The 12,948-nt window shown below is 36.0% G+C and overlaps 1 protein-coding gene across 1 annotated transcript in view; it reads left to right on the top strand.

The window, feature by feature from the left end:
* The first annotated feature begins 470 nt into the window (after positions 1 to 470).
* Positions 471 to 12,948, top strand: part of LOC134540282 (protein MTSS 2) — a 48,950-nt gene continuing 36,472 nt past the window's right edge. Inside the window, exons 1-3 of the mRNA XM_063382940.1 lie at positions 471 to 1,057; positions 9,242 to 9,303; positions 12,053 to 12,126. Coding sequence (XP_063239010.1) covers positions 986 to 1,057; positions 9,242 to 9,303; positions 12,053 to 12,126 — 208 coding nt within the window. The 5' untranslated portion in view covers positions 471 to 985. The remainder of the gene's footprint in view (positions 1,058 to 9,241; positions 9,304 to 12,052; positions 12,127 to 12,948) is intronic.

The following is a 12,948-nucleotide window of genomic DNA, read 5'->3' as shown; positions in this document are numbered from 1 at the left end:
AGTGCCGAGGAGGTATGGTGTTAATGTTAACATGAATGTCATTATTCACATAATTTCTTATGTGAAAAGTACATCACGTGTATATCTTGTAAATATATTTTATAACATGTTAATTAATCATAATTACATTTACACATGTTATTAAATTATATATAAATTATTAATCCAGCCTTTTGATTTATTATTTTTATTTCAAAATAAAATTAAAATTGATAATATTGAGCTAGCTCAACGCAATTATTATGGTGACAAGATTTTAAAAATTTTGATACTATTTGTTCTATTCTATTCTGCTGTAAAAAATAATAGTTTGAGGCAATAATTTTATAGAACTGAAAATATTATTTAGTACTTGAATATGGCTTTTTTATTATTCTGAAATCTCAACTCTACCCTTTTATTTCTTCTATGTGTGTAATCTCTAGTTCGTTCAATTCCTTTCGTTACGATTTATTCCTCTATGGGGTGTATTGGTGTGTAAGTGGAGCAGTGCTAGGCTTATGTTTACTGTTCGGGGTAATGATTAGAAAGATTATTATGAAGTTCAATCGTGGAGGTCGATTCGGTTCAGTGAAGTGAATCTTGAGGAACTAATGTGTGCAGGGTGTTTGTTAAATACGTTAGAGTAATTTCTTTCGGTGGTCTGTGCCTCGGCATTCGTCAATCATTATGTTGAAGAGCTGTTACCTTTAAATACATCATTTTGCAGGCAGGAACCATTCGTCTCAAGTCGGTGATAAGATGTTTTGTGATTTTTCATAATTCAAGGAACGTGTAATTTGACGTTTACAACCGTATGCTCATCGTTACTCTCGTAATTAAAGGTTTAGGAGTAGAAAGTCTGAGCCGTTAACATTCATTGGTATTTCTGTAATCGCGATTCTCAGAAAAGTTTAAATGTCACATACCCAAATGAAAATTCAGTTTTTTTGGAGGCACGAAGTCTGTTTTGGTTAGTGTTGATTGCAGCACACATCTTTACAATATGGAAGGAAATATTGAACGGGAATTCAGTGCGCTGGGAGGTTTATTTCAGCAAATAATAACGGATATGAAGGTATGATATTTTCTGTAGTCTATAAACTGCATCAATTGTTTCGTTATTCTGCTTTTTTTTCTTTTTACGTGTTTTAAGTGTTATCTCTTGCATCATTGTAACTAGCAATAGTGGTTGAACGGAAATGTTTTTTTTTGTGTACGTGTTTTTGTTTTGGTTACTTAATTGGCGAGGTCAACAGCTGACCTGTATTCCAGTAGGTCTGGATCAATTAAGCTGGTGCTATAATGTTGGCATGAGTGATTTCTGTATACGTATCAGTTTAAAAATAGATATTGAAAATGATTCAAGTCCCTTCTATTTTGACTTGACTGAAAACGCTATTAAACCTAGCTAGCTTATGAATACAATGTGTATCACTTCAGTAACCTTAATTATAAAATTTTGTAACACGGAAAAAATAAAAATAAATATATAAACTTAAATGGTTTCCTCAAAATTGAGGTATTTTTCGTTTGAACTATTTATACAAGGGGGGGGGGGGGGGAATTATTTAATATATTATAATCTTTAATAATTACCTCAAAATGTAGATATTTTTAACTTGATCTTAGTATGCACAATGCTCCAAATAAATGTTCTCTGTTGTGAATTGACAAGAGCTTTTTCTGAATATAGATACAATGTTGAATTTTAATTATAAACCATTTTTTTTCAGTCCAAGTAAAACCAATACGTTATTCTCCAAATCTGGAAATTTCGGGATGATAAGTTTGTGCGTTTTTGCTACTTTAAGCAGAGAATCAAGATAGGTAACAGGTGTAGAAGAGTAGTGGGATGTATATTTTGGAAATGAATCTATATGCTTGACTTATTTTCCGGAGAACAGGGGTTGGATTAGCATTAACAGTGTTTTCATGTTTACCTGTCATATCACTGGGAGTCTTACCAATTGCCAAAAGTCATGTCAGCCTAATGACAACTGTGTGTGACATTGCGTGAAGGCTAACATAAGCCTGCCGGCACACTTCAAATCTACTTGTGCCTTTCAGTGCAAAATACGTGAAAGAGAACTTAACATTGCTTTGAGTGGTCATTCGATGGCGTGTGTGTCGCAACATCAAAGCTCTCAATAAGGCTCATCAAAAACGTATCTTTATCATTTTTAGGCCTGCCACTTTATAGGTTTTTAATAATATTTTTCTTTTTGTCATTACAAAAACCATCCATACATTTTCTCTTACCCTACATTTTGGACCAGAAATTTTCGGCTGGAACATTAACATCTGCAGAAGTTACAAACTCCTCACTTCAATGTCTTGCTGATTCTTCCTTCTCCCTGATGTGTTACTCTTTATTATCTTTCCCCATTTTATGTCTGGGTTCGCCATGACTCAATTTTTTTAACTATCTGAGTGTTGAATCACGCTAATAATTCGGGTTAAACTTAATTAACTTGATGAATAAAAAAAATGATCATGATCACAATGTTCATTTTACTGTTAACATCAAACATAAGACGCAAAAGCTTGTCTGATGAAACACTGTAGTGGTTATCACCTGCACTAATGCAGCTTTTGAGTTGAAAAAGGAAAAATACCTATTCCTGGAATATGTCCTGTCTCAACCCATTTGCTTTTTTCCCCCAACTCTGATGCATTGACTTAAAAGTAAGGAAAATGTTCCTTTTTTCTACACAGTTGATGTAGAAAACTTCAAAGAATGACATGGCTATCTCAGTTTAGTTTGTAATTTTTTTTTTTAATTTGTACCGTTTTCAACTTACCCATTCAATATATTAAATTTTTAAGTTGTATTTTGATGAAGTACATATCTTAATGCACCAGTCACAAAATATGAAACACTTGACTATTTTTTCCACTGTGCCATCTGGTGGTATGGGCACAGGCTGATTCCCGGGGGGAGGGGGGGGGGGCATAGTGCCATTCCCACCCCCCTCAAACACTATGTAATTTTAAATTTTATTTTAATTCCTTATCATAGTTATTCAAACTTACTTAAGTATTATTTGACTGCAGTAGGCCTACTCTAGATCAGCGGTTCCTGAAAGGTGTTCCCGCGGAACCCTGGGGTCTCGAGGCAGGGTCACAGGGGTTCCATAAGTTGGGACGAGTGTCATAGTGTCATATAAAGCAGTCACAATTATTGTCAAATAACTTTCTTTGAAGGAGTTGGGGCTCCACCAAAAGAAAAGCCGATCATAGGGTTTCCTGGCCTAAAAAAAAATTGGTCACCGCTGCTGTAGATAACAGGATGGTTTTGAAAACCACAAATAAAATGAACTAGACATTTCAATTGTAAATGTACTAAAATTGTATTAGAAAATTTAATCTGGCCCTCCCCTGACCATCATTCTGGATTCGCTTTTGGGTACGGCAGGCCCAGTTGAGTTTCAAGATAGTTGTTTCAATGTGTTATTTTCCACGGAAGTAGGGCAAAAGTTTAAAGTCTTTTACCAATAAAATACACTGGAAACCTTATTAGTTAGGATAATAATTATATTAAACCTTGAGGTTTTCAAAATACATCATATTTGGTGATTGTGTTCTAATCATCAGTATGACCAAAATACAAAGTTAAAAATTGTTTTGACATTTTATTTTGATCTATAATTTTTGAAAAAAAAAAAATAGTTTATAGAAACATTTTGAAATATTAAATGTATGTAACTCTAAAACAGTTTGTCCTAGAAAGCTCAAATTTGTACCATTCTCTTTAGAATTACAAGGGCTTTAATTTCACATATAAGTTGAGAGTATCATATTACTTTATATTTTTTTCCAAAGGACTCAATTTGGTTATTTTTTATAAAAACAAAAATCAAAATTTTTAATTTTCATAAAAAAAAAAATTTCTTTATACCAAATCTCTTTAGTAAGTCGTATACAAATTTTTCTTGATGGTCTTCCAATGGTATCATATTGAAATTATTTTTTTATGAAAATCAATGCTTGTGGAAATTCTGCTATGTCATGACTTGTTACATCATAAAAACTTATCTTTTTTTTTTGACGTGACGTCTTATAAATCGATGAACGTCGGCTGCACGCACGAAAAAGTGTCCCACTACGGATGTGTCCTTTTTGCTCATTGTACGCATGCGTGGCATCTCTCTTCCACTCGATTGGAACGACCATCAATTTGACTTTTCAATCATATTTTCGTCGTTTGAATTATTAATATTATCTAATTTAACGATCGTCCACCGATTTTCAGCACAATCGGTACAGTTATTTAAAAGTAATGTTGGATATTAAAATACGTTTTGAACCAACAATGGTGTTTTACAGTTACACATAATAATTCAAATTACAACCGGGATATTTTGCACAATGTTTTAAAAAATATTGTAACACATTATAAATAAGTTTGGTGTATTTGGGATGTGTATTTGTTATAAAATCGAGTTATAAAATCGAGTTATAAAATCGAGTTATAAATTCGAGTTATAAAAACGAAATAATATTATTCCCCTACCGTGAACAAAATTTTTATAAATGTATATATAACATCTGAAACTATCAATTATCAAATATGGCCTCGTGGCTGAGCGGTCAGCAGTGCTATATTCTAATTGTAAGGTTGTCGGTTCGAATCCCGGCAGGTGTGAAATTTTTTTTGTACTTGTAAAAATAAATACGGCGCATGTAACATTTCAAAAGTAATAAATATATTTGAATAATGAATGCAAATAAAAGTAAATTTATTAATTAAATTGTACATTTCATTTCACTTCTTTGTATCCATACAAAATAGTGATAATTCAATAAAAATGATTCAATTTTATTCATTAAAGTATGCAGAGGTAGATTTTATCATACAAAAGATAGAAAAATTAAAAAAAATTCTTCCTCAAAGAATATAATATTTTTAATGCCTAAATGGTTTGGTTGCAAAAACCTATTACAGCTCAGTCTCAGGCCGAATATGATATTTCCTTTTCTTCTGGATCAATCATTTCATCAATGTTTTGTTATGACGTCACGTTAAACTATCGTCCGTAAACCGACTTTACAGACAACCAATTTTTTTTTATTTTTAAACTTGTCTTAATAATTGATTCTCCTTTATACCATAAATATTTATGTACATGAGAAAAGTTAGGTCTAAATAGTTTTAAAATAGTTTCATTATGGTAAATGTAACAACTGGACCTATCAGGAGTTAAAGCAGTGACATGATTCATGTTTCAAGTGCTCTGTGCAAGTTCATACCATACAAATATATTAACCGTGGGGTAAATATTTTGGCAATCCTTTTAATAAAGACAGGCATTGGGTAACTAAAAACTTAAGGAATGTCACCCCATATATATGACAAAGCTTAATGATACTATTGAAGATGGAATGAAAATTGGCACTTCTTGCCTCTTAGAATTAAGTAAGAAACAATCATACTCAAGTTCTGAAAGTGATACAAGTATTTAATGATGAGTCATTGGCTGAAAACTAAAATACAAAACCTGGCTGCAGCAAAATTTGATTCTGGGTATATGGATATAAAATCGGCTGTAAGGTTTTTTTTTTTAAATGTCTCATTGACATCAATAGGAGGATCACCTGTTGTTAAAATAAAATGTAAGTCAAATAAGAGGTACTGCAAAGGAAAACTTGACAAAATTAAATTAAGTCCAAGGAGTGGCATGAAACGATACATTGTTTGCGTTTCATAACATTGTCAGCTGACTTCATGCTCTGCGTGTGCGAACAAAGATGGCTAGTAGGCGACAGCGTCACCGGCCCTGGATGTGGCCCGCGGACTGCCAGTCAGTTATCACTGGTCTGTGTCGTCATCTGTCTGTGCGGTCAGCGTCAGCGCTGGGACGTGAGCCAAGGCCACGTGTGCACAACAGCTGGCCGGGGCGTGCTGCTGATAGCGCCGTGCCGTGCCGTGCTCGGCTATCATGTGGCGGCTTGCAGGAAGCGATGACTCACGACTCTGCACATATGGCTGGCCGGACCTCCGCGATCCACCATTTCGTAAATCAGCGCCCATTATTGTGAAATCAGCATTTTTACGCGACTTATTCAAAACTTATTTGCATTCTAAATGTCTGAAAACAATGTATACAAATACCTACAAATAATACATTATTTCTGGTTTGTAAAAAAAATTAGTTCGTGCATTTTTATATCAAAACCACAAAAAAAATATTCGAATATTTATTTTATGTGAAAAAAATTGGTAGTGCAATAAGCTTGCTAACATTTAAGTTACAGGTTTTAATTTATAGTAATTCATGAATCAACTGGATGAATTATTGTGTTAGGCTTGCATTTTGAAGTTGTCCAGGATTTTGTAATTTATCACTTGCACTGTTTTTTTACACGAATAATCTTACACCTAGTGAATATCCGTTGAAAATATTTGTTAGAGAACAACAAAAATGTAAGGGCGATATTGAGTTGGAATTTCAGAAATAGCCTTTAAATAATAATGATGATGATAGAAAATGGGAAGAAAAAAAAATCAACAGACTTGAGTCTTAAGTGACAAACATACATTAAAAAAAAATATTTGATTGTACATGCACATGTGTCCCAGGCAAACCGAAGATGAATATAAAGATGAGTCAGGTCACTGGAAAAACTTGAAGGCAGGATTTGGATTCTTTCAAGTGTTACAATTATTTTGAAAACTGTCAGTGTAAGTTCAGTCGTCGTGTGGCAATTTTACAAAGGTTATTTTTACAAATTAATGACATTTTAAACAAATTTAGATAGAAAAAAAAAAGCTTTTTTTTCTTGTTTTGAAAAAGTAGCTAAGATAGCATTAGCAAAAAGTACCATTTAATTGTAAATCGGCCACAAAGAATAAGCATGTTGCAGTGCTTTACTCGTGTGGTCCTGTTTGGGAATATCTCCTGGTGAAGACGTGGGACCACCCAGACGTGGCGTGTGGAGCAGGGCCTTAACCCCGGCCGGAGACAACTGCGTGCGAGCAGACGGTGACCCGCGCAAGCGTCCGCTCTGACCTCCGCTTGGCGCCTGCCACTTGGTTCAGTGTGCGGCGTCATCCGGGGATCTTTTATTTTTTTTTTAATTTGCACCCAATAGATTCAATTTTTGAACAGTACGTTCACAGAATATAGGGCTTGTCAGTTTGATATACATTACGATAAGTAAATAACTTGTCGTGCAAAGATACTGGTACAACATTGGTAGAGAATTAAATTTGTCGAAATGCACCGTCTCTGCGTTGAGTTTAGCTGGTGTATAATCTCCGTACCTATGTAAAAAAAAAAAAATTGTGTCTTACACGCCATGTTGATTTTCTTTTTTCCATTTTTCCCGTCATTACTTGTAGGTATGGTAGAGATCTCTACTCCTATACAAAAGTACAGAATTTTATGCAAAAGTTTAAAAAAATCCCCTAGCTCTCCATAGAAACAAGTGTTAAAAGTAGTGACAGAATTAAACAAAATAATTAAACTGCAGTTAAAGAAGTTTTAAAGTACTTGAACCATTCGTTAAAATATTTTTTTTTTATTGCAGGGGGCTAGGTAATGTCATTTCGTGAAAATTAATATGAAGTTTAGTATATTTTAGTGTATAGTATACATACTACTAAAAATATATTGTAAAATTGTTCAACGCATGGCTGTGGTTATTGCTACGTATATGAAATACGTATTTTCGAGAAAATACATATATTAGTTCTGTAAATTGAACACTGTTAATTATCTCGCATTTGTTATTCTGTCATAACTGTCGCTGTTTCAAGATACGTTTAATAAGTGTTATATAATTGCTGTGAAAAGTCGCGCTAGTGCACCCTATTACGCCCGTTACACAGCACTTGGTAAATATCTGTTTAAATTCCTAGAGAATTACATTGTTAATTTTTACAGATGTAGCCCATAAATGTTAGTAATGATGAGAAAATGAAGGGGGGAAAAAGGGGCAGGTGAGATCCCACCTGAAACAGAATTTAAAAAAAAAAAAAGTAATGTCAGTGATTCGAACATAAACATATTTCTCATGTTTTTCAATGGATTTCTGGAGAGAGGTTTTTCAGGTGATACTTGTATAATGTGTAGGGACAAGATTATGTGTGGTTAATTGCGACAAAACCGAAAAGCATATCGATAAACAACTGATGTGTATCGTTTAAAAGCACAAGCGTCATTTTTTTATTTGTATGTAGAGCCTTTTTTTCATCGTGACGATATATGTTGCATGTGCGTAGTAAAAAATTTGTTCTCATAATTTTCCATGAAGCACCTGATGAAGCATAACTTCAAAAAAAATGGTGAGGAAAACTTCACTGCAGGTTTGTGTGGACGCGCTGGTCCGAGGGTCTAGCGGTCTGCCCCGGCTCGTGACGGACATGAGAGGGCCCCCGAGGGGGGGGGGGGGGGTGGGTGTTGTGGGCAGGGTGTTCACAGTTAGTACTTTCCTACTAGATCTAGTACTATTATAAGTTTTTTAGTTGTCTAGTACAGATCTAGTACATTTTTCTTTAATATATAATAATATTACAGTTACTCCAATATGTTTTATTATTAAGGGGCCCGCCTACCCGGGCACACACACGGCGTGCAGAGCTTCAGAAAAAACAACGCGATTTGAAAACTAGTCAAGATATTCGAGTGGAGTCTGCTTACGAAAAGCATTTAAGAGTTCGCTGAGGACCGAAAAGTACTTTTGATTTCGGATTAAAGTTTTAAACTGTATTTTTAGAAGAGTTAAAATGGCTAAAACCCATGTTTTCGGAGTAATTTTTAGGCATGAAACAACACACACAAACCCTTGAAAGCACTTAAGGGACTTGCATTACCCCTTTATCTTCATTTCTCCGCAATATAATGTTACGGTCACCGCTCAAATTTCACAGTTATCCTGTGGCGACGAGAAGACTGCGCGCCATTTCAGAGCCTTGAGCTTAGAGGCGACACCGCGCTAGAAGCACCAGCGAGCGTCGCGCTTATCATCCCGCCTCACTAACACACACACACCCCTGACGAGGCGGGCCCCTTAAGCGTAATTATTTTTAAAAAACTATGGAATGTATGTGTGTGTGGTGTGATATTTAAGTTCGAGCATTGCAATGTCATAAAATAACTTCCTGAATTGTTTAAAAATGATAACGAATTATAATTTAGTACTTTTTTTTTCTCGCCTAATATGGTACAGAATATTTTTTTTCCTTGTGGACACCCTGGCTCGTGGGGCCGGCGGAGCGGGCAGGGGGTGTTGTCGCTCACTGGGGGTGTTGTTCCAGAACGGAGCCCCGCTGTGGGAGGACCTGGTGGCCAAGGCGACCAAGCTGCACACCTGCCTGCGGTGAGTCTGTCCCCTTTGCCCCCCGCGCACGATCGACTGCTTCCACCCTCACCATGAGCTCAATCATCCATTAATGGACACGGAGAAATAATTTCCAAAACCGGCCATTTCCGCAAAAAAAAAAAAGTTTTTTGTTCCAGAAAATCAGATTCCACGGTAACCCGCAGTGAATAAGGAGCAGTTAGTTACAAAAGCGAGCCATATTCATTTAACAAACCGTCTTGAATGCCGCATCATGGAATCGAGTGAACAGTTTTCCCTAGATTTCTCGCGAAACTGTCCTGAGGGAGATGGCCAGTTTTGGAACTACACGACTCAATTTTACGTAAGTTAGTTCTTTAATTGGTGCGAAGTGATGAGTTAGGTCACCCATTGTGTTTATTTCCACCTTATATAAATAATATTTACTCGCTTAAGATGAAAGAATATTTATCTGTTTTGGTAAAATGTTATTTAAATTTTTTTATGTATATAATGTTTTTTGCCTGTGTTTTTTTTGTACCTAATGGTTTTACTCTGTAGTACTCAACATCCGCATGTTTTATGAATATATGTATAAATATGGAAAATTGCATCTTAAATAATTAAAAATTTCAATTTTTTTTAAACGTATATTTTTTTTTTTTACATTTCACTTTTAATATGTATAAGGGATAGGTCTAGGGGTACAATCTGCTTAGGATAGGTAGTCAAAAGTTTGGCGAATGTTAGCCATGTGCTTGTATAAGTTCAGCAAATGCTATTAAATTTTTTTATATCATTGTAACATTCTTATCTATCACATGAATGCCTTTGATGGGCACAAATACAGATATACAATTACAATCAAAATGAAACTTTAATATATATCTACAGTAGAACCTCACATATCCGACCATGACGGGACCGGGCCATGGTCGGAACGGCCAAAAGGTCGGATATCCGTAGGAGCAAAAAAACGCCTTTCCCAGCTATACAGTTTGTACAGTAATACAACTTTATTTGTAAAAATGTTGCTGTATACATTTCGAACATTTACTGTTGTTAAATTATAGATGATAAGATGAATACAATGTAAGCAAACCTTATTTAAAGAATTCAGTAATGTATTTTTGTTTCAGTTTTGCCAAACTTGATTTTGCGGAAGTGTCCCTCCACTTTTTTTGCCCATAATACGTTACGTTACGTTAAAAAACATAGAACAGTACAAGATTATAGTACGAGCACATTCTACACCAACAATCACGTCTGACCTTACAGTTTGCGTCACTTTCAAGTCTGAACAGGCTCGCCAACCACGGAGACTAGGTCGGATATCCGGAGGAGTCGGTTGTGGGAAGGTCGGATATGAGGGGTTCTACTGTACTTAAGGACAAAACACATTGGTATACAGACATGAAATCAAAACAAAGTACATAGAATTGGACAACAAAAATAGGACACAATATTGTGAAGCTTTTTTTTCCAGATGATGTTTTAGTATAAAATGAGAATTCAAGGACTTTATAAATATTGTTTATTAATTTAATGTATGATAGCATTATTACTTTTTTTGTAGGTATTGTTTTTTTATTAGTTTTGATCAATAAAAATGTTAAATATAAAGAGAAATGTATAAATGGTAATATAGCTAGTCCAGTGATGGGTATGGAAGAAGCAGGATTTCCTTTATTTCTTTCAGAAAATTGAAAAATATTTTTATTATTTAGTAATAAAAAAATAGGGCAAATTAGTTGAAATTAGGGTCGAGGGAAAGTGAGAGATATTTTATTACATATATGTGAGGAGACACTATCATCTTCTTCATACCTTGCCATTTTTTATATTTACCAACAGACTCCGGACTGACACGCCGGGAGGAGATAAGTATTATTTCACGCTCTGGCAACTACACCTGACTTAATAATTATGGCTGAACGTCTCGTGAAACACCGAAGTCATAAGAGACAATAAGTTTTTTTTATTTGAGAATTGATAATTGACAGAATGAACAATAAATTACTAAAAAAAATTAGTACCAGTGTCACAGGAAAAATACATACGAATCAAAGAAACACTGTTACTAAACACAAAAAAAAGTTTATATTTTGTAGTACACATCTTACAAATATATACCTTGCATAAAACAGTAATGGTACATACATCATAGAAAGCTTCCTGGGGATGAAGTACAAAATTGTCTTTTGCTTCAGAGCTGAGACACTGTTATTTGCAGCTGAATCTCGCACCAGAACCAACCGCTAGCTGAGCTACGTGACACACAAATCTGAATTTGCTGACTGGACTGCTCTTGTTAACTTATGTTTGCGTTGCTGGGTATTTGGATAATTGATGCTCTCTCTCTCCCCCCCCCCTCTCTCTCTCCCTCTCCCCCCTCTCTCTATATATATATATATCATATACATCGAACAAACCTCATATTGAAGAATAAATCACAAAATAAAGTGATAAAACTGTCACTTATATGTCCAAAAATAGAGAAACAAAACATAAACAAATGACACATAATCATATATATATATATATATATATATATATATAGAGAGAGAGAGAGAGAGAGAGTTAGTATAATTGATATGTAATGTGAGGGTAGCAGGTTGTTTCACGAACCGGCAGCGGTCCACACAAGACACCCGTGCTGTGTCTGTGTGTGTATCGCCGCCACACGGCCACGTGGCAGAAGCGTGACGGCACACGTGTGCTGCAGTGTTTGCTTGTCTGCCCGGAGCCGTGTAAACATCGCAGCCGGGCGGCTCCCGTGTGATTGCAGGGCTGCCATCCAGGCCATCGCCAGCTACTTGGACGCCTTCCAGAAGATAGCGGACGCAGCCACCAACACCCGAGGTGAGCCGTCTCTGCTGTCGTCTTTTGGAAACTTACCAAGACGCCTCTCTTGCATTGTATAGATGGTGTTATGCACAAATTAGTTAACCAACAAAAGGAAAAAAAAAAGTTATTGAAATAATTGTGTAGGTAAAATGACACTTTTAACTAAGCTAAATTTTTTTTTTAACGGACATTCCTTGCTACTATGCCATCTTGCGACCAAACATTCAACGCACTGCCACAATACCGGTTATTGTGTGTTCAACTTTGAGCTCAATTTACTCAGTTGAAAATGTTTGTGGGGTTGAACCAATTTTACATAACACCGTCCATTTTTGCTTTGTCACTTAATTTGTCACCAGAAAATTCCTCGTGTAGTTTCCCGCCTCAGGCAGGGTCCTCATGGATGGAATGGGGCTGATGCTCACAGGATCCAACCGTGCCTGAAGCAGCGATGGATTGAGCGGGTGGGGAAAACGGGAGTACGCCGAGAAAACCCGCCGGCTACGGCAATGTGCGAGGAAAATCCAGGTTCGAACCAGCCGGGATTTTGTATAAATTTACCGTGGCCACACCTGTAAACGTGATATGGGCGTATCACATGGATTTGAGGTATCCAGACTTGTGATTCACGTCCTGCTATCAGGGGAAATCCACACATTTAAGTCTTGAAATGTAACCAGGAACCTCTGTCGATCCCCCCCCCCCCCCCTTCCCAGTGTCTTGTCGCTGGGGATTTTGGTACCTCCCTCCTGCCGCCCCCCTCCCCTTTTTCTCATTCACGATGGCCCTGGTAACAAGGAAAAGTCTCTGGTATGCGTAAAAAAGTAACACAGCGAA

The sequence above is a fragment of the Bacillus rossius genome, chromosome 16 (assembly GCF_032445375.1).
Source record: "Bacillus rossius redtenbacheri isolate Brsri chromosome 16, Brsri_v3, whole genome shotgun sequence".
Taxonomy (NCBI): Eukaryota; Metazoa; Arthropoda; class Insecta; order Phasmatodea; family Bacillidae; genus Bacillus; species Bacillus rossius.
This window is presented reverse-complemented; position numbering and strand designations above follow the sequence as displayed.